Source organism: Marmota monax, unplaced genomic scaffold (genome assembly GCF_021218885.2).
Source record: "Marmota monax isolate L192 unplaced genomic scaffold, Marmota_monax_Labrador192_F-V1.1 WCK01_AAM20220418_F8-fsc00061, whole genome shotgun sequence".
NCBI classification, from domain to species: Eukaryota; Metazoa; Chordata; class Mammalia; order Rodentia; family Sciuridae; genus Marmota; species Marmota monax.
Window position 1 is genome coordinate 10997276 of NW_026695230.1, and position 25968 is coordinate 11023243.

Below are 25968 nucleotides of genomic sequence, written 5' to 3' on the forward strand. Positions count from 1 at the left end.
TCATATTGTCCAAGGTCAAAGGATTCTAGGCTACTGGTTGAAAGAGATTAGAAATGACCAAATACAGGAGGCCCAAGAAAGAAAGCAAATGAAAGAGTCATTAGTAAATAACATATGAAGATTTATTCCTAGAAGAGTTTAGGTAATTTCTGGGAAAAAAGCTCTTTATGAATCTTGAAATCACTTCATAATCAACCATTAGCTTTGGTGCATGTGACTCATTGATTATAAATGAATTCTACCTGCTAATTAATGCCAGTTGCTCAAGTTTCTCCTGGGAGGGATGGAGATAGAGATATTAGGGAGAGCTGCCTGAAAGAGCCTCAAACAAAAATGTAAAACCTGCAGAGCTGGGCGCTCAGTGCAGCCTCTTGTGTGGTTTCAGTTGCCATGTTTATTTAAAAATATTAAAATGGGATTGTTGGGGCTGGGATTGTGGCTCAGCAGTGGAGCGCATACCTAGCACATGCAGGGCTCTGGGTTCCTTCTTCAGCACCACAAATAAATAAATAAATAAATAAAGGTATGGTGTCCAACTATGACTAAAAAAAAATATTTTAAAAAGGGGATTGTTTTTAAATAACCCTGGTGTTACAAAAATGAAATAAAAGGAAACTAGGAGATCTGAGTTCCATCTCCTGCTTGCCTTTAACTTATTATGTTGATGCTGTGAGCATATGCGTAAAAAGCATGAACTCTGGGAGCCAAACTGGATTCCAGTCCTGGGTTTGCCACGCTGGTCTATGTGCCCTAGAGAAAGTAATTTAGTTTAGACTTTCTCTGCCTTGATTTCTTCAACTGTAAAATGTTGGAAATAACATCTATCTCTTAAGGTGATTATGACAAACTTAAGATTGTCAATATATAGTAAGGAGTTGTCAGACACATGGAAGCAAAATAAAATTGTTAACAGCCATTACTTTGTGATCTTGGGCCTTTGAGATAAACTCACTAGACTTTGGTTTCCCCACTGGTAAACGATGAAAATAAGAGGGTTTGAGGCTTAAGGTAAATGGCTATCCAGCTCTCCCTTTTCCTCTTTTATTCAAACTCAAGCATATTTCTCTCTCTCTCTCTCTCTCTCTCTCTCTCTCTCTCTCTCTCTCTCTCACACACACACACACACACACACACACACACACACACACCCTACTAATCCTCTACAGAGTGCAGCCTAAGATTAAGGGTGTATTTAATAAAACTACATTAAATATAAAAATTATTCTCAAAGATATGATGGATGCCTCTTGTAAGAGATTCAACAAAAGGTAAGTAGCCTTAATAACTAAGATTTGTCACTAAAAATCTCTGTAATGAACATACTTCTTAGAATCCTTCCCTATTGTTACCGTAAGCAGCTACACATTTGATACCAATGCTCATATGAAAATGCAGATTTCATGTATTGGGGTCCTGTACCTAAATGATAATTACCTAATGTTCCTGATTAGTGTTTGCACTTGAAGCAAATTAGCATTACATTAAACAATTCAAACCCAATGTCTTTTTCAATCAGCTGCTAATATTAGACCATTTATGTATGAGAATAATTTCATGTTAATGTCTATACACATATATACAGTAATTACACTCTAGATATATCTTAGTGAATCAAATCTCTCTCTCTCTCTCTCTCTCTCTCTCTCTCTCTCACACACACACACACACACACACACACACACACACAAAGTTGTAAGCATCTTTTCCACAGTATACATTTGGAAAGATATGAGATCAGACTCCACTGAAATCTTCAAAGTCCTAAATATCACATGTTGGAGTTGGAAGGGCTTCAGATGACTTTTGTCCAACCCTCATTTCACAGTTGAGAAAACTGAGACACAGAAACCTGACCAATATCTGACATGTGGTCTGAGGGGGTGGGGCTGGATGCGGGGGACTGAACCACGTCCTTTGTGAATCTGACTTCCTATTTCCATCTCTAATGTGGGCAGGACCTCACTGAAACTAATGAAACTGGAAGCCTGAGGCAAGGATACATGGGCCATATTAGCCACTCCCACCAATAGGAGAGTGGTTCTCCAACCCAGCTTCCTGTTCACATGGCACATGTATGGTCACCAGAGTTCCCGAAACAGGAAGCAGAGCTGTTGGGACCTCCAGTTGCTGCCCCCTGGAATTCCACCATGTTCTTGCAGAGACAACGCTTCCCTTGAGCTACCCCTAGCTGAGACTGAGGACAACAAGACTGGTGCAGGAGGCTCCTCGGTCGTGACTCAGGCTTGGTTCCCTAAGTATCTCTTCCTATGCAATCTTTCCTCCTTTTCCTTCTCAGATGTCAAAACTGGAACACGGTTTTCCACACCTTCGTCTACTTCATTATTCCCTTTTTTCCTTCACAGAAATTGCCTCGCCAATCTAATCTTGGTGTCTGCTTCATACTAACACAGTTGTAAAAATCAACGTTTTTGTTTGTTATTTGTTTCAGAAAATCAGGGAGAAATTATAGAAATTCAAAGAATATGCTTTCCTCCATATCATGAGAATAGCATCAAAATGACAAAAGCAACGTAAAGGAAGATAGACTTAATAGGCTGGGTGACAAATATTTTCTTAAAAGACCAGTCAGATGTGAAACAAGAAATAACAAACAATGAACTCCTTAAGAGCAGGAGAAAGGGAAGAGGGAGATGAAGGAGATGTGTGCAGCCTAACTGCTCTAACTGAGGAATTAGAAAAATGCAGATTTCATATATTGGGGTCCTGTAATTGCTTCTCATTCAGAGTGATAGCAACTCAGTGAAATCGATCATAGGGAGATCAAACTCTCAAAGAGCAGGCTGGAATGATTTCTCAGACAGAGCCAGGAAATTATTGTGAAGCCTCTTCCTGAAGTTTTAGGTAAAGGGTTCATAGATAGACATAGTAGAACAGCCCATTTATGCAAAGTGACATAAAATGTAGGCAGATTCGACAGGGTGTGGTAGATTAAAGATGGCTACCAATTCTTTCTACTCCTCCCACAGAGAGAAGAGTTCTAATTCCCTTGTATCTGGGTTGACCTTTGTGCCTTGACTGGCCAACAGAATCCAGCATCAACTGAAGTAATGTCTTTGGAGTCCCAAGGCTAGGTAACAAGAGGTCTTAGAGCTTCCACAAGGCTTCTTGGAATATTCTTTTAGGAGCCCTGAGCTGCCATGTAGAAAGTTTGATAACTGAGACTGTTATGACTGGTATGCTGGAAAAGCCACAGGTAGGATCCCCACCAATGCTCTCAGCTGAGACCAGCCTTCCAGCCAACCTCTCCTAAACACCAGACATGTGAGTGAGGCTGCACAGGGCTCACCAGGCCATCTTCCAGCTGATCACAGGCTTTGCTGATGCTATGTGGAATGCAAGAATCATTCAGCCCATCCCTGCCAAAATGCCCGAAATCATGATATGTAATAAAAAAGGGTTGTCATTGTGTGTTTTATGCTTTAATAGTTATAAAACATAGGAAAATACTACAAATCCATCATGAACTCTTTAAAAGACTACCTGATAGGTCTCTGGTGAAAGTTTTGGAAATAAGGAAGAAGCATTGCCTCTGTTCTCATGAACATGCTAGAGAAATGTAGTAATTGGGACTTTGCGGGAAGGCACAGAAAGACTGCATATACTAAAGAGAAGCTAGGCAAAATAATAATTGAACCTAAGCCCTGATTACCTCTTGGTCAGACGGTAAAATACCTATTGGATGGGAACATCCCATTTAGGAAGGTAAGTGTGGATAAGATCTCTTAGAACAGGAGGCTTTTGGAAGACCCAGAACTTAACTGATTTTATGTCTTTCAAGAGAAATCTCCAAATCTTGAAGAGTTTGTTAGAAAAACCAAAGAATGTATCAGACATCAAAGGGAATTAAACAGGGAAAGTTGCTCAGATACACAAATCCACTCTGAGTTAGAAAGAGACCTACGTGAGCAGGAAAGTAATTGTTAGAAATTCAATTGATTCTCCCTGTAAACATCAGGGTATTCACAGAGGGAAAGGGAACACTGGAGGCACAGTTCATTATTGAAAAACAAAACGTTGTAGCAGAAAGAAATATTATCTGAGGCTGGGATGTTCAGAAAATGTGGGAGGATGGTGTTCTGAGAACTGCTGGCCCTAACTGGTCCTCACTGAAGCCAACAGGGGCCAGACTTTAGGAACTTTAGTGGTGACCTCAGTTCAGGTATCTGCTGAGGATGATTCTTCAAATGTAAAAAGTGTGGAAAGCAGAAGGAGACCTTCCCTGTAAGACACAGATTTTAAGACCTAAGCAATTCTCCAGTGAGAGGCAGGGGCAATAGCCATCCTGAGTGCTGGGTATATCTGATGCCAAAAGAATATTTTCCCACCTATTCCTAAAAGAATTTTAGGGATTTAAAATTTATATGTGCCCTTGCATATTTTAATTTGACAGCTATAATTCTTCAGCATTGGTTTAAAAAATAAAGTTGGAAAGGATATAATTTACATCAGACTATAGATATTAACATAAAACCTATTTTGGATAAAAGACAATGAAATCTAAAACAAGTTGATATCATTCATTTAAAAAGACGTAAATTATCTCTTTCTTTAATATTTTGGCATCTTCTCTTTTCATTATTGAATTTATATTCCTATTCTACTTTTACCTTGGAATTTTTCCTTAATGTAATGCATTTAAGTTTTAAAGGGTTTTATTGATCACCCTTCTGATACTTACCATTAGAATTTGAAATTTTATTTTATATCCTGTTGTTATAAGGCTCCAAGTATTGAAAAGACTTTTCTTGATTTAGTTTCCATTGGTTATCATTAGCACAATTGGTCCAAACAAAATAAATAGGTTATAAAATTTGATAATTATGAATCATAAATATTAAAATGTTATTGTAAACATATCTCTTAGTGAGATGAATAGGTATTTTTTGTTACTTTAAACTTTTTAATTCGTTCATGTATCCACAATTAAATATTGATTTAATGCTACACTTTTAGATGCAAACACTGAAAAATTTTGTTCCCATAAATTCATGGAGAGAAATAGGAGTTTGTAGAGCCCCATTGCTCAGCCTCCTGAATTATATAAAATCACAGAGATCTGTCATCAAATATGATTTCTAACAACCTAGAAATTGATAACTTCTCTAAATTGCTCCTCTAAATTGGTAAAAGAATCTGAAACCACTTGACTTGCAAAAAGCATTTGTTACCCAATCATTAGAGTCATTCACTTTCTTAATTTCTGGGAAAAATTCCAAAAGTACTTTACCAAGATTTATCAAATAACTATTAATTATACCCACCACTTTTTCACTTAGAGCACCTTGGTCACCCAAATTATTCATATAGAATTAGGAAAGTCAAAACACGCATTTCATCGTCAATACTATTTTTAATAAAATAGGTTGTACTTCAAATATTTTTTATCAAAACCTTGAAGTTCCAACTTTCACTTATTTAAATAAGGAAAATACCCACCCTATAACCAGTCTGGCAAAGAGAGTCCTTTTCGTCAAGCCTGTCAGCCACATCAGAGTTAACTTTCTCTCAGTAAAGACCTGCCTTCATTTTTAATTAAAAAGTTTTCTGATATATGTCCCAAGAAATATTAAAACCACTGACAAATAGTTATAAAGATAACTTTCTAAGGAAAATTTAAAAAATATTAAAATAACATAGACCCCAAATAAAGTTTGATTTATTCAAATACATTATGAAGCCAAGATAAAATAATTGACTGAATTTGTAATAATGCAAAGTAATCTATAACTACCATCCTCAGTTAATAAAAAATAAAAAATATAATAAAAGCCATAGCATTTCTTCAATAAATGGGTTCATGCCTGTATTGAAGTTTGGTGTTCAACTTTAGGGAATAATTGAACAAGAACTGAGATTATTTATTTATTTACTTACTTATTTATTTTGGTACCATGGATTGAACTCAGGGGCACTTGACCACTGAGCCACATCCCCAGCCCTATTTTGAAGTTTTTAAATTTAGAAACAGGGTCTCACTGAGTTTGCTTAGCAAGCTTTGCCATTGTTGAGGCTGGTTTTGAACTCACGATTTTCCTGCCTCAGCCTCCCGAGCCGCTGGGATTACAGGCGTGTGCCACTGCACCTGACAGAACTGAGGATTTTTAAATCAGAAATAATTCAATTAATTCCAGTAGCTCTCATGATCAAACTTCCCGGGTACCTAAACAAGGAAAATGTTATACACTGCATAAATCTAATGAGCCCAGCTTCTGGCAATTAATTTTATCTTTTTCAACATGAAGTAGAAATTAGTATAAATATTTTTAAAATATTCAACAAAAGAGATTTTAATAGTTTTCTTAAATAATGTGTACCAAATCTGAAAAAAAAATCATGTAAAGCTTTTATCTGCATTTATCTAATATATCTGGAAAAGTTTGATTGTTTTCAAAAAGATTCCAATTACACTTAGAGTAATCACTATCATTAACCTTTGTAATCTTTGGCTCATAAAGCTACTTTTCTTTCCAACTAATGTCACAATCTATGGATGGGAATGAAATATAACTGAAAGGAATCACTTTCATTTAAATATGTGCCTAAAAGGGCCTTTCTTAGTTTGATATGTCCTGTCGGTCCTCTCTTTGCTGTGGTTTTAAGGAGACTGTCCCTCAAGAGCCACACACCATTTGAAAATAAGTGAATGAGAGAGACAAAATAAATTAGAAACTTTCATAACCACCCCTCCAACCACATACTCACACACTCTACCATGTATCTGAATTCAGAAAATCCCCACACTGGGGAAAATGATTTCTAACGCCTCTCAGAAATATGCAAAAACAAAATTAATTCATGGAGACCTTAAGAACTATATGGTTTTTGGCTTCTCCTTTGCTTGATTCCCCACTTTCACCCCATAAAGATCATTTATAACTATTTGTAAGTGGTTTTCACATTTCTTAAAACATAGCAAGGTTTTTACATGGCAGAACAATGTACTGTAAGATTTGGGATGGGTGATGAGCACATCTTTCTTTTGGAAAGAAATAGAATGGCTGTTTTTAAAAACTCAATGTATCGGGCTGGGGATGTGGCTCAAGCGGTAGTGCGCTCAACTGGCATGCGTGCGGCCCGGGTTTGATCCTCAGCACCACATACAAACAGGGATGTTGTGCCTGCCAAAAACTAAAAAATAAATATTAAAAATTCTCTCTCTCTCTCTAAAAAAAAAAAAACAACTCAATGTATCACTGGGAAGATCATTTTAGGAAAGAAAACAAGTGAAAAAATTGAATATCTGGAAGAAATAGATTTTCTTAAAGTTATATGTGTTTACATTTCTCCTAGGAAATCTTGGGGAACTGGGGGATGCAATATATTTTAAGTGGTTTGAGATCACTAGTCTAAGTTACTTCAAGGAGCCCCAGTCAATGCAGCCCACTGTGACTAAAAGACCCAATCAGAAAAACTGTAGAGGAGGAAAAGTTTATATGAGGGCTCACGTTTTCAGAGGTCTTAGTTCACAGAAGGCTGGCTCCATTGCATGGGGCTCGAGGTGAAGCAGAACATTGTGGCGGTAGAGTGTGGCAGAGGAAAGCAGCTCACTTGACAATCCAAAGCAGAGAGAGAAAGAAGACTCCACTCTCTGGATACAAAATATATACTCCATAGCCACGCCCTCAATGAACTGCTTCCTCCAGCCACACCCCCACCTGCCTCCAGTTACCACTCAGTTAAATCCCATCAGTGATTAACTCACTGATTAGGTTAACCTTAAGGCTATAACCCAATCACTTTTCCTCGAAACCTTCTTGCATTGTCTTACATGTAAGCTTTTGGGGACACCTCATCTAAACTATAACACTCAGTAACAGGTGAGCATATAAGGCATTGGACAACCCTAAGGATGGAGTGCCCCAGGTTTCTGTCTTCAGGATTGAGAACGTCCCTGTTTTAACTCACTGTGAATGTAGGGGTAGTGCTGTGGTAATATTGTATGTCTCTGGCCCTTCAGTTTATGTTTGGGAAAGGCAGCTCTTACTGAGAATTCCTGAAGAAACCTCCCTCACTTACTGTGGAGACAGTCTGGACTCCAGCTATGAAGGACAGCAGACCTCACAGATCAAGACCCTCCTGCTGCAATGAACTGTCAGATTAAAATTTTGTGGGGTTTGGTTGGTTGGTTGGCTGGCTGGTTGTTTGGTTGGTTGATTGGTTGGTTTTTGCCTTCATTAACTTTATTTTCTTCAAGGGAGTTTTAAAATGGAATAGAGGGCATATTTATTTTAGATCTTTCTATTATCTAGCAGATATGTTTGGGTTATCCTTGTGCTACTATTTAATCACATTGCAGATTTTGCTTATCTATATTGGACAACAAAATCTGAGAGTGACAAATAGAATAGGAAGCAAATGTTAAACAGTAATTTCAGAGCATCTGTAGAGTTCATTTAATGACCAACATTCTGACTCATTTCCAAACTTTCTGAAAATAAAATGTAGACTGCCTGCAGTGATTCCACAAGGAGTTGGGGTTGTTACTTGGGGGGAATGTCTTCATAAAGATGGGAAAAGACTTCCCCACAGAATGAGGGTCTCCTCCCCCACATTCCAGCCACACTCCTGCCACCAGCAATACCTCTGTTGGCTCCTTCTCCAGGCTGCAAGGTCACCTCATTGAGAGAGGAGGAATGAGTTACCTGATGAGTGTGGAAGAAGGATCTGAGTGGGCTCAGCTTAGTGCCTGCCTCTCTCCCCTTAGGAAGTTCCTCTAGTCTAACCTCTGTCATGGGATAGGCCCCCAGATATGGAACAAGGAGGGGAAATTCAGTTTTGAGATGAAGCTCTTACAAGCTCACTTGGCCCCAGAGCCAAAGCTATGTTTCCCAATTGGTTTTGTTCAAATAGAGGTGGTATTTTAAACTAAAATTAAAGTGGTTGAATAAATGAATAGATGAGTGAATAGACCATCTATCCACATGAAACTGAGACAAATTCAAAGATACAGGTGAGAATCAATTGTTTAATAGAGCACCCCCTAAGTCATCTTCAAGCAAACCAATTTATATAAGTTGAATCTCTTCTTGCATCGTGCCCAGCAAATCCTTTCTCCGCAGGTAGCCTAACCATAAATACTAGTTAATTTTCCATTGGTGACCCCTCATATTCTTAAGCCTTAAATTCTTCTTTCCCCACCAAATAGTTAGATAAACTTAATAAACAATTAGGAGATTAGGAGACTCCTTTAGCAAAACTTGTTGGTTTCTTTTAAAGCAGAGCGGGTGTACCTAGAGAAAAAAGCAGATGACCCAATCCAGAGAGTGTCAGTAATTACTCTCCTGTTCCTTCATTAACCCTAACCACAGCCTACTGTCGAGCTGAGGAAACCAAGGGTCAGAAAAAAAATAAATAAATAAGTAACTTGCCAAAGTTCACGTAACTAGTTAGTAGTAGTCTACACTCCAGTAGTTAGCGCCTCTATGCTCCATGCTTGGTCCACTACCCTGTGATGTCCACACTTATAAATGCATCCTATCAAGAATGGAATAAACCTGCTGGGTGTGGTGGCATACGCCTATAATCTCAGAGACCAGGGAGGCTAAGACAGGAGGATCGCAAGTTCAAAGCCTGGCTCAGTATCTTATGGAGGCCCTAAGCAACTTAGTGAGGCCTGTCTCAAAATAAAAATGAATAAAAATTTAAAAAATAAGATTAAAATTTAAAAAAATGGCCGAGGATGTCACTCAGTAGTTGAGCACCCCTGTGTTCAATCCCCAGAACCAAATAATAATAATAATAATAATGAAAGAAACTTTACAAGTCATTCAGTCCAACATCTGTCTATTGCCTATGTCATCTCAGCAATGGCTTGCCCATCTTAGTGATGGGCTATTTCTAAGACAACCCCTCTCATTGCTGAGCAGCCCTACTACTTCACAAACTTGTTTTTACATGGGATATCTTATGGATTAGATCCACTAGCCCTTGTCAATATTAATCCTAAAGGGTTAGGACCCCAGAGCATAGAACCTTGTAGGTAGCAGTGTCTATTCATAGATTAAGCAACCCCTGCTTCTCCAACTAATTCTCATAAACCTTGATCTTGAGCACCTTCCTATCCTCCTAGGAACTTCCTTTGAGCCCAAATATTGTCAAATACCCATCTAGGGCCTAGAAGTGAACATGATAACATTTCAGGATGGGGCAGGCCTGTGCAGAGTAATGTTAGATTTTTACTGCCCTTCTAATCGGCATTATTTCACCATTTGTTTTTTGAATATGGTTGGGAGTGGGGAGGGAGTGGACTCTTCCTTTACTTAAGAGCCTTCATGGCTCCCTAGTGCTAAAAAAGGGTTTCCCAAATTGCATTTCCTGAAACACCAGCATCCCAGAATAAGTAAACAGGTACTTTAATAAAAACAACAACAATGAGATTCAGCAAGTTTGGAAAGTACTGCTTAACAATCTACATCAGATATTATTCAGTTTACTATGACAAATATATGAATGAAATAAACAAAACTCTGGGCTACAGAAGCTACAGTTTAGACAAGAAAGACTATGAGTGCATAAGGACCTTTCAGAAGACTTGCAGTGCAAAACAGCACATCATAGGAGAAGTTCTGATGCCAAAAAATAAGGCTTATTTTCATTATGTCAAGATACCGCAAATATAGGATCCTGGTATAATCACTAGCATCTTGGAAAATAGCGTTTGAGTCACCAGTTTAGAAAACATGCTAACAACACTGAACACAAATCACTCTGCTTTCAACAAATATACTTCCTGACGCCACCACTGTCCTGTGTGGAAATGTTCTAATGTACAAAGAAGCTGAAGTTCAGTCAAAAAAAAAAAACGTTAAAATGTAAGGGCCGGGCATGGCAAATTCAACCCACAGGACTTGGGAGGACACCATGGGGCGAGCTGGGAGGAAAAGGGAAAGCACCAGAAAGAGGGTCATCAGGAAGAAAACAGACATGCAGGTGCTTAGAGGACAGACCCACCAGAGGGCAGAGGCCAATGGGGACCAAACAAAGGAGTAGCTGATCCAACACAGCTCCCAGGCCCGACATCAACAACCCAAGTGGTGGGGTATGCCAATGGCGCAAGAGACCGCCAGGGTTAGAGTTGTCTCTTGCCCCATTGGCCTACGACAACCAGGAAAGTAGGAGCACCAGAACAGGAATTTAACCCTAAGGTCAGAATGAGGAAAAAGCAGAGTTGACTGTGCTCTGGGAAATCACACACCCAGTCCAAAAGGCGCCAGTAGGCTCCTGACAGCCTCGGAACTTTTCCCAGGATTCTGTGACCTAAGGGATCAAAGATGCCCCACCCCTTTGCTCTCTGATGGAGGGCCCTGCTGACCAGTTCTGAAGCCAGCTGGCTGTCACTCACCATCCAACTTCACGCCTCCATTTCAGTCCTTTTCATTGAACTTGGCACTTCCAGGCAAGTGGCACCAAAGTGGCATACAAAGCAGCAGCCGGTGCCTCCAGGCCCCTCACCCTAACTTCAGTGCTTCTGCTTATCATTCCTTCAATTTCTTCACCACCTCAGGCCCCAGGTCACACTGGTCCTCTGAGATTGGATGCTTCAGTTGGAGGCAGGAGCCCCAGCTTGAACCACTGCCTGCCCTCCCTGTGATTGTTAGCTAGCTCATCATCCAGAAATGCCTGCCTGGGTGTCCCAGCACCCCAGGTCCCAGGGTTCCAGTGCCCCAGTACCCAGGATCCCAACGTCCAGTGCTCTAGCACCCAGCTTTTGATTCCTCCTACTCTGTGTCCCAGACCCTCAGTCAGGGTTAGAATTTCTAGGACCACACATACTGACACAGGTTGCAGGCCCTATGTAACCCAGCTGCATGGACTAAGGTAGGACCAGCAGGTGATTCAAGCCACGAAGGCCCGGGCCCTGCACAAAATAAGCTACAACACATAGGAAAGAAAGGAAACTCTAGGTTCAGTAGAGAGGCCAAGTTTGGAGAAAAGCCCACATGGAAAGAGAGTTGTTATTTATGGGAGGCTATTATTTGGTGGTGGGAAAAGAATGGCAAATATGTAACACAATATTTCTGTAACTATAAATAGCATGTGAATACCTTTCATAATGAAAACCTTATGGAATCTGCTGCACTGGGTGGCTTCAACATAGCAAAGGGCAAGGGATGGGGATAACATGTATTTAAGCCACACTAAGTGCTAAGCACCTTCCACACGTTTAGAGCCTTCCTCTCACTTTTCTTCTGCGGAAGGTTTCTTGCTTTAGATTAAGAAAATGAGGCAGAGAAAAATTAAGGAACTTGGCCTACAGTAAATCACAGTTTGAAAGCAGATCTGTCAGGCTCCAAAGTCCACCCACTTTCTGGAATCAAGCAAGAGCCTGCCTAGAAACAGGGGTAGGATTGTATGACCTTTCTAGAATGTTCACTATTGCCACTTTGTAGGTGCCTTAAGTCTTTCATAATAATAAGGATCCACTGGGTTCATGGTGATCAATGAATAATTCATCGGAGAAGATTTAGGATAGCGAGAACAATACTGAAAGTGTAATTGGGAAAGGCCAGGCTCTTCTACCACCTTGCTGTGTGACCTTGGATAAGGCTCTTCCTTCTCTGGGCTCTATAGTTTTCACATCTGGAAAGTACAGAGCTGGGTTAGATGCTCAGGAGGCCTCAGTCCACCTCTGGCAGTCCTGTCTCTCAGATACTGTGGTTAACTTTGGTGATCTGAAGAGGATGTCTCCCAAGAAAGGCCAGTCTGGCTCAGCCCCTCTGTCTTCCTTCCCCAAGAGTTCAAAGGTGTGTCCCTCTGAGGCCCAGCCTGCACTGACCTGTACCTCCCGTGTCAGGGCCAGCTCCAGCAGGTGACCAAAGTGCTGGCCCAGTGTGCTCAGGGTCTCACTCACGCAGGCCTTCATCGACTTCAGGACGTGCTCATTCTCAACCTGGAGGCACCTGGGAAGAAGAAACCGGGGGAGGGGGGGACACTGGAGGGCACATGTGGTTGGTCCAGAACCACTGTAGGGACCAAATCAGGCCTGGCCTGGGGAAAGAATGGACAGAGGGAAGGCAGCAGCTCCAAGAGAGTCAGACACAGAATAAGCCCCACCTGGCTCATCCTCGGGCCCCTTAGCAGGCAGAGAAGTGCTGGCCCGGAGACCAAAAGTCTCTGTCACCAGGAAGTAAGGTCATCAGAAAGTGGCAGATCCACACCTCTGGGTTTCTCCCTTGAACAGCCTGCTATCACTGCAGCTGGAGTCTGTATTCTCAGCAAGGTCAGGGGCAGGAGATGGAGGTGAGGATGCTGAGAGAAGGGCTAATGGAGTGCCCTGTATCACCAGAGCTCACTCCAGAGACGTAAGACAATGCCTGTGGCCTTTTAAGAAGTGGCTGCCTACAATGTGCAGAAAGAAGTCTGGAGGATTTTCTTCCCAGAAAAGAAGAACGAGAGATCAGACTCAAATTTACCCTCGTTATCTGAGCATGTTCTACCCAGGAAAGCCAGAGATCCCATAACCCCCCCCCCCCCCAGGAGTGCCAAAGTGAAGGTTTATCCTGCAAGATCTGGGGCCAGGAAGGGTGAGGGAGAATATCAACGCACACCTGGGAGTGTGTACATGGGAGGGTGAGTGTGTGTGTGCCTCTGAGTACAAGTATGTATTAAGTTTATATGTGTGAACTATGAAGAAGAGGGTGTGAGTGTATTCCTGTGATTGTGTGGGTGTGTGTTTATATATCCGTGCATGGGCAAGTGAGTGTCTGTGAACATCAACGTCCATGTGTTCATGTATGGAAGGGTGAGGGTCGGCTTTCCTCTTGCTTTGCCTCTCTCCTGACTTTGGAGACCTAAGGTCCACATTTACCTCTCTGTGACTGCTGAGAGCTCTGAGCACTTCTCCATTAGCAGCTTTTCAACCTGTAGAAAAATAGTTCAGTGTTATTCAATTCAATAACTGGCTGAGGACCAAGTGCTGTGCTGGGCACTCTGGGGCATCCAGGTGGAGAATCAAGTAATCCAGCTTGCTATATTCACTATAACACTGCGAGTGGCAAAGGAGATTGCCGTCAGCTGCTTTGGAAGCACAAGAAAATAAAACTGAGCAATTGTTTATACTGAGGAATCCAGGAAGCTCCAGGGAGGAAAGGGCATTGAAGCTGGGCTTGGAGTAGAACGTGGCTATGAACAAAGTGAAGGAGGGTGAAGGATAAAGCTCTAGCATGAAAAATGAATGAGAAGGAGGGAAATTGTGATCCTGGCCTTTTTTCAGTATTCCACCTTGGGCTTCAGAAGAAGGTTCAAATGGTCTGTGGAATCAGAAAAACTTAGGTTGACTCTTGTTGACATCATTCACTGCTTAACTTTAGGCAGGCTACTTAGCCTCTTGGAGATTCTGTTTCATCAACTGTAAAATGTAAACGGCACTAATATTTCTAATTGATTGCTTTAAACATTTTACTATAATGCATTTATTCCTGACAATAAGTCTGAAATAAATGTTATTATTATGCCCACTAAGATGAAGGAGGAAGTGGAGCACAGAGAAGCTAAGTAACTTGCCAAGGTGATGGAGCAGAGCTGACAGTTGAACCCAGACAGTCTGGCATTCAAGTTGGCATACTTAACCACTGTGTAGCTCCTCACAGGGACAGTGCCAACCCCAAAGGTTGTGCAGATTAAATGACATAAGTGTCAAAAACATCCAGTGTGATGCCTGCACATAACAATACTCCATAAAGGTCCTTGCTGTCTTTCTTCTATGATTTATTAGAAAAGGAAGAAGGCCTCTGGCCAGGAATTGTTCAGACTTAACAAATTCAAGTCCACTCTTCTGGGAAGCATACCTACTCCTAGCACCCATCCAGCCCCACCCCAGAGCCGCTGACCTGGCCCATTTCCTGGGAGGAGTTCCTGCTGACCGCGCTGTACTCGCTGACCATGGAGCGGGCGTGGCACGTCAGACGCACGCTCATGCTGTGTACGCGCGCCCAGCGGTCCTGGTCCAGCTTCTGCCCGATCCTGCGCAGCTCAGTGCTGATGACCCAGCCCCGCTTGAGCAGCAGCTGCAGAGGGTCTCCGGGGCTGGGACCGCCCGCCAGGATGAGGTCACCATGGGCATCCTCCTCCAGGCTGATGGGCTTGGCCTGCAGGACACACATGCACTCACACTCAGTCATGAGCTTCAGGTCCTCCATCCAGCGCTGGACCGAGTCCACCTGCATCAGGTGCAGCCTGCAATCAGGGAACAGCACCAGAATGACTGTCAACACGCCACTGTTCCCAAAGGGTTTGATGCCAGGCTCTAACTTGGTTACTAAGCATCAACTCGGCACTGTTTCTCCCATTCACAAGGTTAATCCTCTCAACTATCTCTCATTATCTCCAGCTAACAGATAATAAGACTGAGGTACAAAGTTTTGAAAGCCAGTGACCAGACTAATAAACCACAGCCAATAAAGTCTGACAGTAGCAGATGACCTTTACAAAAAAGGGGAAATGGATCTCAAATAATAGTTTTATTAATCTCAAATAATAGATTAAGTGAGCTATGATACAGCTGTGTGGTTATATAGTGTGCACTTACTTAAAATAATCCTCCCCAGGAAGTTTATTGTAAAGAAAAATGTGAACTAATACAGAAAATATAAGTGCAAATAGAAAGTTATGACAATAATATTAAAAGCCATATCTAGAAAAAGCATTACAGGAAAGACTTAAAATGCCAAAGGAGCTTTATGGGTAATGAAACTAAAGCATTTTTTCTTTTTTCTCAACTCTTTTCTAATTTCCAGTTTTTCTGCAGTGAACAGGTATATCACTTGTGATGAAACAAGATTAATTTACTTAATATAATAACATGACAACATAGATTAGATAGATTCGATGCTGAGATCTCAAATAAAATTCACTCTAGAATTCACAGTCAAGTAAGTCAGTAATATCAGATAACTGAGGAAGCACTGAGCGCGTGTCGAGTGCCTTATGCATAATATCACATGAGTGTCAGGCACTGTGGAAAAAAAACAGATGAAGACACTAAGGAGCTTTTGATCTCTCTAAAGAAGCAAGAAAAATGAACAAGAAGTGAAAAGACAGGAACAGATTTTAGCATCATTTCACAACCAAACAAGACACGCATAGTGAATCACTAAGGCTGCACTCCAGGTCCTTTGTCTTTGATTAGTCTGTCTGTGGCTCATCTACCTGAAGCCATCCTCCACCTGCCCCTGTTCATTCACTCATTCCACAAACATGAATTTGGTGTCTACCATGTGCCATTTCTAAGACCTAGGCTGTAGCAGAAAACATAATCACGTCCCTCATGAGAGTTACAGTCCTGTGACAGGACAGTTGATTTTCAAAATACATAAGCAATGTCGTTCATCTGTTGAAGTAGTAAGCGCTAGGAAGGAAAACAAGAAAGAAGGCTAGAGAGTGCTGAGGGTGGAGGGGTACTGGGCACTGCAATTAAAAATGAAGCAGATCAGAGGAGGCACATTGAGAAAGGGACATTTGGGTAAAGACTTGAAGGATGCCAGGGAGGGAGCCATGTGGATATCTGGGGGCAAGTTGTTCCAGGGAGAGAGAACAGCAAGTGCAAATGCTCTGGGGCAGAAGGATCCTTAGGATGTGTGAGGAATAGCAAGAAGGCCAGAGTAGCTGAGAAGCATCCTCAGGGATGGGAGATGAGGTGAGAGCAGTCGGGTGGGAGACCATAGGGCTGTGTTGGACAAGGTGAGGACATGGCTCTTGTTTCGAGTTCAGTACAGTGAAACACAAGACATCGATGAAGCCAGATACCAAATAGGACTGAAATGACAAAGCCATGCTCCAATTATCAAGGTCAAAATCATCTTCATGTTTGCACTTATTTGATGAGAAGGAGCAGGATTTCCTGAAAAGGTGCAGCTGTTGGACTACAGGGCTTTTTAAATGGGATTTTTGACCATAGGCTTTTCATGTTTGACTATAGAAATTGTATTTGTGGTTTCCTACAGGCAATTGCCTTTCAAATTGTTGAAAACAAACCAAAACTAACCAATGACCTTCCTTGCTCCCCTTCATGAAAACAGCTATTTTATTTTGTAAAGAATTTGAACATTCACATATATGTACATGTAGGTGGGGGATCACCAGAAATCTGATATCACACCACCCTGCTTCCTATTCTATCTTATAAACCCATTTAACTTTACATGAGTGGGATCGTATCCCATACACTCTGTGACTGTCAACATTACTCATTTTCTACTCATTACCACACCCTTATCCTTGTCTGCCCCGCCCCCACCTCAGCCAACTCAAGGTAACTTTCTATGTATCAGGCCATCATTTTCTTCACCTACACGCATTCCTACACAGATTTATATCTAAGGATATAGACATTTAAAGGGTTTCCTGAACCATTGCTCATTTCATAAATATGACCATAATATATACACATCTTGCAGCATTTTTATTTTCTTACTTAGCCAGGAAATCCATGATACCATGATTTATTAAACTATTTTCCATTATTGGAGGTTCACTTTGTATCCAGTTCTTGACTATTAAACACAATACAACAATAAACATCCTCATACATGTGTCCCTACACATCAGTACCTTCCTTAATTCTATGGTTTACATTCCTGGGAGGAGAACTGTATTCAACAGATTTGCCATATTAGCTTCCAAAGCAACCATGCTTCATATTCCGCCAACAATGTATTAGGATTCTACGTAGCTATTGAAATATATTCCTCTCCTGCTTAAATCCTTGTGTGTCCCCCAGAGCACTGCCCCTGGTAAGTGAAGACTCCTGAGGGTAAGGTAGGAGGGGATCCCTGGTCTGCCTCTGCCTCCTTTTCCACACATCTCCCTTTCCTATCTTCCCTCAACTCTGGGCTCCCCAGCCCTGAGTACACTCAACACTCCGGGCACATTCAACCTCCCTGTTTCCCAGATATACCACTCCCTTTCCCCATCCCCTGCATCTTGGAATGTACCATTCTCTCACCTTTCCTTCTTTCTTACATGACAAGCTCCTACTCACCCAGTAAGACCTACCTCCAACGTTGCCTTCTGTAAAGAACCTCAGCCAGACCTCATCAGCCCCCAATTCCAGGGCCCCTGCCTCCTCCCCTGGAGCACTAATAACATTCGACTTTAATGGTATTTGTCTGAATTCTCCACATTGTGCGAAGGACAGTCCCTTGTGTCTGGTGAATTGCAGTACCTGACATGTACCTGTTCTCAGTTAATGAATGCTAGAGCATCAGCGGTGTCAGGTATTGATGGCTACACCTCTCTACCCCTGCAGAAGACTATATGCCTCCACCTTTCGGGCTACCTGAGAGTGCCCCAAGATGGACACAATGGCAAAAGGGATTCAGAAGATGTCATAACATGATCATCGTGTTCTAGAGCTACGGAGCCGGGAGACAAACTGACCTAGGGGCTTTTAGGAGGCAACAGATGAAACAGTCACTCATTCAGTGACTCATTCACTCCATACACACTTTGCAGTGGACTTCTGTTGCTTTGTATTTTAGCAACCCTTCCACCTGCTTCTACAAAAACAGAGATAACTTACATTAGTGACCTCTTGGGCTCACTGCAGGTTCGCTCTCCTCTTTGAGAAAGGTTTCCCCTCCTGAGCATAGGGGTGCTCCCCAGGCACCAAGACTGGGCTGGGTGAAAATACCCCTGGCCATAGCTGATGGCTGATCCAGGGGTAAGCATATGAACCAAGCTACACTAATCCAATTCCCTTCCCAAACTGAAACTTAAAAATCAAGAGTCAGAGACCAGAATTGTTGGCTCATGTTAATAAAGGTAACTAGAGTTGTTCCAGGAAAAACTCCAGGATCTTTGTAGGTTGGGGAGACAAGTCCAAGAGTAAATTGCTGTTGTTGTAAGCAAAAGAACCTTTTCTAAAACACAAGTACACAAATAGCTAAACAGAGATGAGTTGGTGATATCCCTTAGAGTAAAGGTCTTCTGAGAATTTGAAGGAGGAAGCTGTCCCTTCCAGTTGGAGATCATGGGAAGGTTCTTGGAGGGACTAGCTATGGTGTAGGGTATTATTTGTATGTGTCAAGTCAGTGGGAGTGGTTTCCACAATCAAGTAGTCAAAGGGACAATGAGTAAATCCCTTGGACTAGAGTTGTATATTCCAGAAAAGAGGGAGCAATACACAGGAAAAACAAAAATGTAAGCCAGGACCCTGATCTAAGCCTTGAAAACCAAGGTAGAGACTGGATATTTTTGCTGAAAACCCTGAAAATGTGTTGCTGAGTGACAGACCAGCACAACAGGGGTGGAGACTGGTAGGGTTATAAAATGGCTAAATTACAGCACCTAGGATCAGCATTTGCCACAAAAGAACCCCATGTGCTGGGGGAAGCTGTCAACATACTTCCCTGAGGAAGACCTCTGGGATCTTTTGAATGGAGGCACTCAAACCCCCTTACCTCTGGCCTATAGGAATGTGTCAGTCAGCTTTCCATGGCTATGACAAAACACCTGAGATCATTAATTTATGAAAAGGAAAGATTTGTTTGGGCTCACATTCTCAGAGATTTCAGTGCATGGTTGGTTGGCCCTGGTGTTTTGGGGTCTGTGGTGAGACTGTAGATAATGTCAGAAGTGTGTAGTAGAGGAAATGTGTTCACCTCCTGGCAACCAGGAAGCAAAAAGAGAGAGAGAAGGAGCTGGGGTACCAATATCCCTTCCAAGGGCCTGTCCCTAGTGATCTCACTTCCTTCCATAAGGCCCCACTCCCAACAGCACCATCCACTGAGGATCAACCTATAACACATGAGCTTTTGGGAGGACATTTAAGATCTAAACCATAATAAGGGGTAAGGACCACTTGAACCCTTGCAGCTATGAAAGAAGGGCCTGGAAAAGGAGTGAGAACCACTGAATACCTCATGCCGGGGCCCATTCCGGAAGGTCTGCTTAGATCCAACCCTCACATTTGTCAAACCCTTCACCACCAAAGTTCATGGAGGCGTGCTCAATTCCTGTTCTTTAAGAACTAAAAAGAAAGTGAGACTTCAGAAGCTGTTATTAAAATCTTAATCGATTCACCACTCTCCTAGCAGGAGGACTGGAAGGACAAAGCTATTGATTTCTCCAGGATCTGCGTGTTTGTGCCTGCAACTGTCTGTGTTTGTGGATATAAATTCATCTTGTCTGTCTATATTTTCTGGAAGCCTGTATCTGTGTGTCTGGTGTGGGTTTGTTTCCCTATCTGTGCAAGTGTTCAAATGAGTTTGTGCGTGTTCAAGGGTCTTACGTCATATAAACTTGATGATTAAAAATGGAGGGGGATGGGGCTTCAGCGCGGGCTGCATTGAGTGACTCACTTCCAAAGAAAAGTCTATAGGAAGGGAGGGAAAAAGTAACGGTACAGTGGAGAAACCTGGCAGTCGCCACCTTAACCCACCAACAGTAAGTCACGTCGACAGCCTGTTCCACCGGTGTGATATGACAAGAAGGGCACTTCACCCGGAGTCATTCCTCCCCAAGACACATAAACCTCAACTTCATGATGAGTAGACATCAGACCAACCCCAACTGAGGGATGTTCTACAAAATAACTTAACTCGTAGTCCTCAGAACTGTCAAAGTCATCAAGACAAGGAAAACGGAGAGACCATGAGAGATCAGAGCTGACTAAAGGGATGTGCTGACTAAACGTAACATGATATCCTGGGAGGAATCAGGAAAGGGGTATTAGTGGGGAAACTAGTGAACTCTGAATAACGTCTGAAGTTTCGTTAACCATCATAGACCAGTGCTGGTTCCTGAGCTGTGACAAATACAAGGTAAGATCTTAACCAGCAGGGAAACAGGGTGGAGGGCACAGGCATACCCACTACTGCCATCGCCACTTTCAATACATCTACAACTCTTCTACAATGTGAAAGTTTATTTTTTTTAAAAAAAGGGGTATGGGGTGGGAGGGGTCCAGATGATGTTTTGTTTCCCCCACACACACACACACACAGGATTAATTTCACTTCCTTGCTCTTCCCCAGCCAAAAGGATAAGCCGAGACTGTCAGCTGTCTCTCTGGCCTTGTGTAGTGAGTCCCCCAGGAGAAGCCCTGACCTCCACTAGATGAGCAGGTGGGACCTGGCTAAAGAGCCAGGAGTGGGGGCTTCCTCAAGGAACCTGGGTGGAGAAGGAAAGGGGGATCCCTTGTTGGACTTTGATGGAAGTTTTTTCTTTCATGGGAAAGGAACGTGGCAATCGGCGCTGGCTTTGCCATCCATCCAGGGCCCCATTATCTGCCCTTGAACTCACCAATGGCTGAATCCCAGGCCAACCACGTGGGTCTGCACCTTCTGCACTTGGAACCCTCCTGTGGGGCCCTTCCTCTGAGGCCCCTCTGACTGGTTAATAGAACCCTCTCCCTCCTCAGTCACCTGAACAGACAGGCCAACGCTTCCTAGGGTTCCTGTTCTTTCTTATTTTTTTCTTTTCTGAAATTCTTATTGAAATTTAACTCTGGACCTAAAAACAAACAAATCACAATGTCAAGGTGAAGTCTGGTAAGTTTTCATAAGGTCAACACCTTTATGCATCTCAGATAAAGGAACAGAATTATTATGAGTCCTGCAGAGGTCTCCCTTTTGCCCTCTCAGTAACTCCCTAAGAAGGATAGCCAGAATCCTGATTTTTAACAACATAAATTAGTCTCTTCACCTCTTTGAGTCTCAATTTATCATCTGCAAAACAGAGATAATAAGCTTTTTACACAGGATAAGCCAAAAGGATCAGCCAAGAGTGTCAGCTGTCTCTCTGGCCTTGTATAGTGAGTTCCTCAGGGTTAATGGGGGAATCAAATTAAACAGTGACTGTGAGGGATCTGGTACACAGCACTACATAAAGGAGAAACTCAAAAAGGTTGGTTCTTTGCTGTTCTTCCTTATAAATCACACTTTAACACCCATAATAATAATTAAAAATATAATAATAGCTAGAATTTATTGAATAGATTCCATGTTGAGCACCATGCCAAGTGCTTAACATGAAATTCAACAGTTAATGTTTCATTTACTCCCCAGAACAAGCACCTGAGGTAGGTATTATTAGAGTTCCTATTTTACAGATGAGAAAACTGAGATGCAGAGAAGTAGAATCACCCTGGTAAGAAGTAGTAGCACTGACCCTAAAGCCTTGATCTTTCTGACTCCACAGTCTGCCCTTAACCTGTATTCTGCACTGCTTCTCACACTGCCACCATAACAGAGGAGGGGAGCAAAGGGCGGGGTGAGCAGCCTGACACAGGAAGACGAGGAGGACCATTTTCCCAAGAGAGAACTTCAAGGGCTGCTATGAGCAACAGAGAGGTGAATCCACATCAGAGAATCCCAGAGCCATCGACTCTGCCTAAGCTCTGATAAGGAGGGTGCTCCGGGGGACTTCTCTCAGGCCAAACTCCAGGCTTTCCAGTTGCAGGAGCTGCCTTTCAGGGTGACAGTCTCAGAAATGAGAAGGGACAAGGCACCAATGAAGAAAGCAGACTTTGGCTTTCTTTAAGAATGAGCTTAAAATATCTTTTATTTTTAGAGATTGTTTATAAAGATTCCTCTCCTTCTCCCCAAGCAGCAACTAAATATTTGGAGAAGAAAAAGAGCAGACCAGTGAACTCAGGGTTCCTGCCTCCCCAACCCCACTCAGGGGCCGGCCAGTCCTCAGGCTCCGTCCAGCAGGCACATCTCACTTGGGTCCAGGGATAACTCTGACCAGGGAGGCAAGGACACTGGGAGTTCTGGCCCATCAGCAGATGCAGGGCAAAATGGGTCGGCTTCTCGAGATTTCCCAACCCAGCCTGACTTCTTCCAGTTTGCTTTGCACCCAAGCTGCCCAAGTTACAACTGTGTACTGGGTAGATAATATAGTCATGTTTCACTTAAATAACGTAAGAAGAACTGGATGAAAAACAGTTCGGCAGGCATGGGGAAAGCCATTAGTAATTAGCATTTGTTAAATCTTTACCGTGTCCCAAGGGCCATGAACTTATCATGCATCATTTTATTCTCATAGTGCCCTGATTGGGTGACCACTTATATTCTCTCCATTTTATAGTTGAAAATACAGAGCTATAGAAGTGTGGCTTAAAGGAGCCAGAACTCCATGCAGCAGTCTGACTCCAGAGACTGTGTGTCTCCTGATCACAGGTACCGTTTTCCACCCGTGTCTCTCCTGCACTAGAGCTGACACTGAGAAAGAGGCCATGGTCCAATTTATCTCAGGATCGTCCACACTCAGCACAAGGTCTGACATGTAGAAGGCATCATAAAACGGAATCAAGTAAGCTAGAGGCTGCCTGGGAGATTGGAGAGGCCTCATCAACTCAGCTCAAAATAAGTTCTGAATTTGCAGGGTCAAGTTAAAATGAGTTCCTGCCCTATGGTTAAAAAAATTAAGAGTTGGGTAAGTAACCAGGTCCCATGTAAGACATCCTCATAAAGACTTTTGTTTTAAATAGAAATGTTTAAAGCAGATATCAATAGAACCAGAGAAGCCTTTTGTTTAATAAGACATTTGATAAATGTTCCTGCTCTGATTACGTAGAGCTTGGAACCTTAGCAAGCATGTCCCAATTCTCTGAGTCTGACCTAAACTTACATGCAAGTGATACTTCAGGGAGGTGTGGGTATGTGCACTTGAGTTCTTGAGAAGTGTTGCTTGAGGAAGATCTGAGCTCCCAGGGGAAGTGCCCCCTGTCCACATGACATTGGTAACAAACATAAAATACTCTAAGCCAGTTCAACAAGGTTTGAAACAGGAAGCAGTATCTTCCAGGCAATCCCTAGACGACCTGATTCAATGAAACTCTGTTGATGCTGACCATGTGTCAACCTTGAGCTGGCAGCCCCTGCCCTTTAGAAGCTCATAGAGGGGTCAATAGAGGGGTCAGACATTGGCAGATACTGCCAGCTTTACTCTTGTCCCATCATGATGGGTCCTGAGTCTCCCACAGCTATTTCCAAGAGTCTTCAGAACTCATCTCATAAATGTCACCCCCACCCCACCCCCTGAAAAAACTGGTTCAGGTAACCACAAGGAGAAACTGGAAGAATCTGTCATCTGATCCATCTTCCTTTAGCCCCTCTATACTGGATGTACTCTAGCTGCCACCTCCTGCCGTGTCCTGCTAGCCTGGATGTACTTCTTTCTGGTTCATGACATGTTGTTGGGTACCACTGCTCCCACCAGAACATGAACTCTGGAGCTGGCTTCTTAGACTCAAATTCCAGCTCTGCCATTTGCTAACTGCATAAATGGGCAAGTTATAGAACCTCTCTGGGCTCCAGTTTCCTCATTGGAAAATGAAGATAAAAATATTCCTAGGCTCTTTGTGATTATTAAGTGAAGTTCCTGCAATGCATTTTTATATATAAATATATACATTATACTATATTTATATCATATATAAAGCACCAGTATATGTGTATGTGTGCATATGTGTATCATATATATGACTGCAAGTGCCTGACAGACAACGTTATACGTGATAGTTATTATTAGAGTTTTAATAAAGCAGCTGTATTGTCAGAGCTTTGTCAGGAAAGTTCTGGGGAGATGGCAGTAGTAGCTGCACAGTTTTTCAGTCTCTCAGATTTCTCACATAAAAACTGACAAAGAAATTATGTAACAAAATTCCCTGATAGATAATAAGCACGACAAAACCAGTGATGAGGTGTCCCCATAAACCTCAAAATACAAGGAAGGGGACCAACCACAAACTCTAAGGCCGGTTTGGTAGTATCTTATGAGGAGAAGAACGAGGGAGCAATAAGGTGGCCTCTGATGAACTTGAGGAAGGAAAACCCCAAAATAGTCCCTATGCATTTACTAGAAAGCACAAGAAAACAATTTGAGACTAGAAGCTGAAATTGGAAGGAAGTTTGCCTCTTCAATAGCAGGTGAGACAGGTTCCAACCATGAACCCTTGAAACTGACCCACAAAGAATCTCTTCTACAACAAAGTGCCACATTAAGGGAAAACTTCTTTGGTAGAATCAGAATTGAGTGATTCAGGGGCAAGAGAGAGAAAAGAAAAGAGATTCAGATAATAGAAGATGAAGCAGTGGAGCTAGGAACCCTCAGAGAGCAGGTCACCAAATTCTTGGACCTGACACAGAGACAAAAGAAAGTGGAGCTCTGTGAAGGCAGAAGAGCGTCCCTGAGCTCTGCCTACCTTGAACAGTTCTTACAAACTGATATCTCATTAAAACGAGCAACATGAAATTATTTAAGTCTCAGCCTGTCTGTGGCTATTTTAAAAGAAAATAAAGAACATAATAATCTTCCCACAATAATACCAGGAAAATTTACTCACTAGACCTATAAAGACCATATAATTTCAAATAAGCTTAAATTTCTTTTAAGTATGTAAGATATTAAAGAGAGGCATAAATTCTCAAAAAGAAGATGCCCTCATTCAGAAAATGATTAGAAATAGTTACTTCAGTCACTTGTGTTTGGTCAGAAAGACCAAACAATAAGAAACAAGATAATTTGTGAAGAAAATCAAATGAATAAAATATTTAAATTTTTAAAATGGAGAAACTTAAAGAATTAATAGAAAATAACAAATATCAAAGATAGGTAAAGAAGTTGCAACACACACACACACACACACACACACACACAATAAAAGTTCATCAAGAAGAGACCCAAAGCATAGAGACAATGAGCACTGAAGACTGTAAGACAGGAAAACTTTCCTGGTGGGGACATTTAAAACCACACATTGAAAGAACACACTACATATATTATAACAAAGATATTCAAGACACATTCTAGTAAGATTATTGACAAGAGAATAAAGAAAGGAAGAATGGATGGATGGAAAGAAAGAAGGAGAGAAGAGAAAAGAAAGAAAAAGGGGGAGGGAGGAAATTTTGTGCATCTAGAAGTAAGGTGCATATTACAATAAAGGCAGAAAATTATGCTACAATTAGATTTTTTGAGAGCAACACTTTATACCAAAATAGA

The 25968-nt window shown here is 42.0% G+C and overlaps 1 protein-coding gene across 4 annotated transcripts in view; it reads right to left on the minus strand.

Annotated features, from left to right (window-relative positions):
- Insc (INSC spindle orientation adaptor protein) overlaps nt 1-25968 on the minus strand; it is a 312207-nt gene that overhangs the window by 239774 nt on the left and 46465 nt on the right. For all 4 annotated transcript variants that reach the window (XM_058576933.1, XM_058576934.1, XM_046438204.2 and 1 more), the window contains exons 3-5: nt 14850-15195; nt 13829-13881; nt 12797-12920 (exon numbers count right to left, since the gene is read on the minus strand). In XM_058576933.1, coding sequence (XP_058432916.1) covers nt 12797-12920; nt 13829-13881; nt 14850-15195 — 523 coding nt within the window. The remainder of the gene's footprint in view (nt 1-12796; nt 12921-13828; nt 13882-14849; nt 15196-25968) is intronic.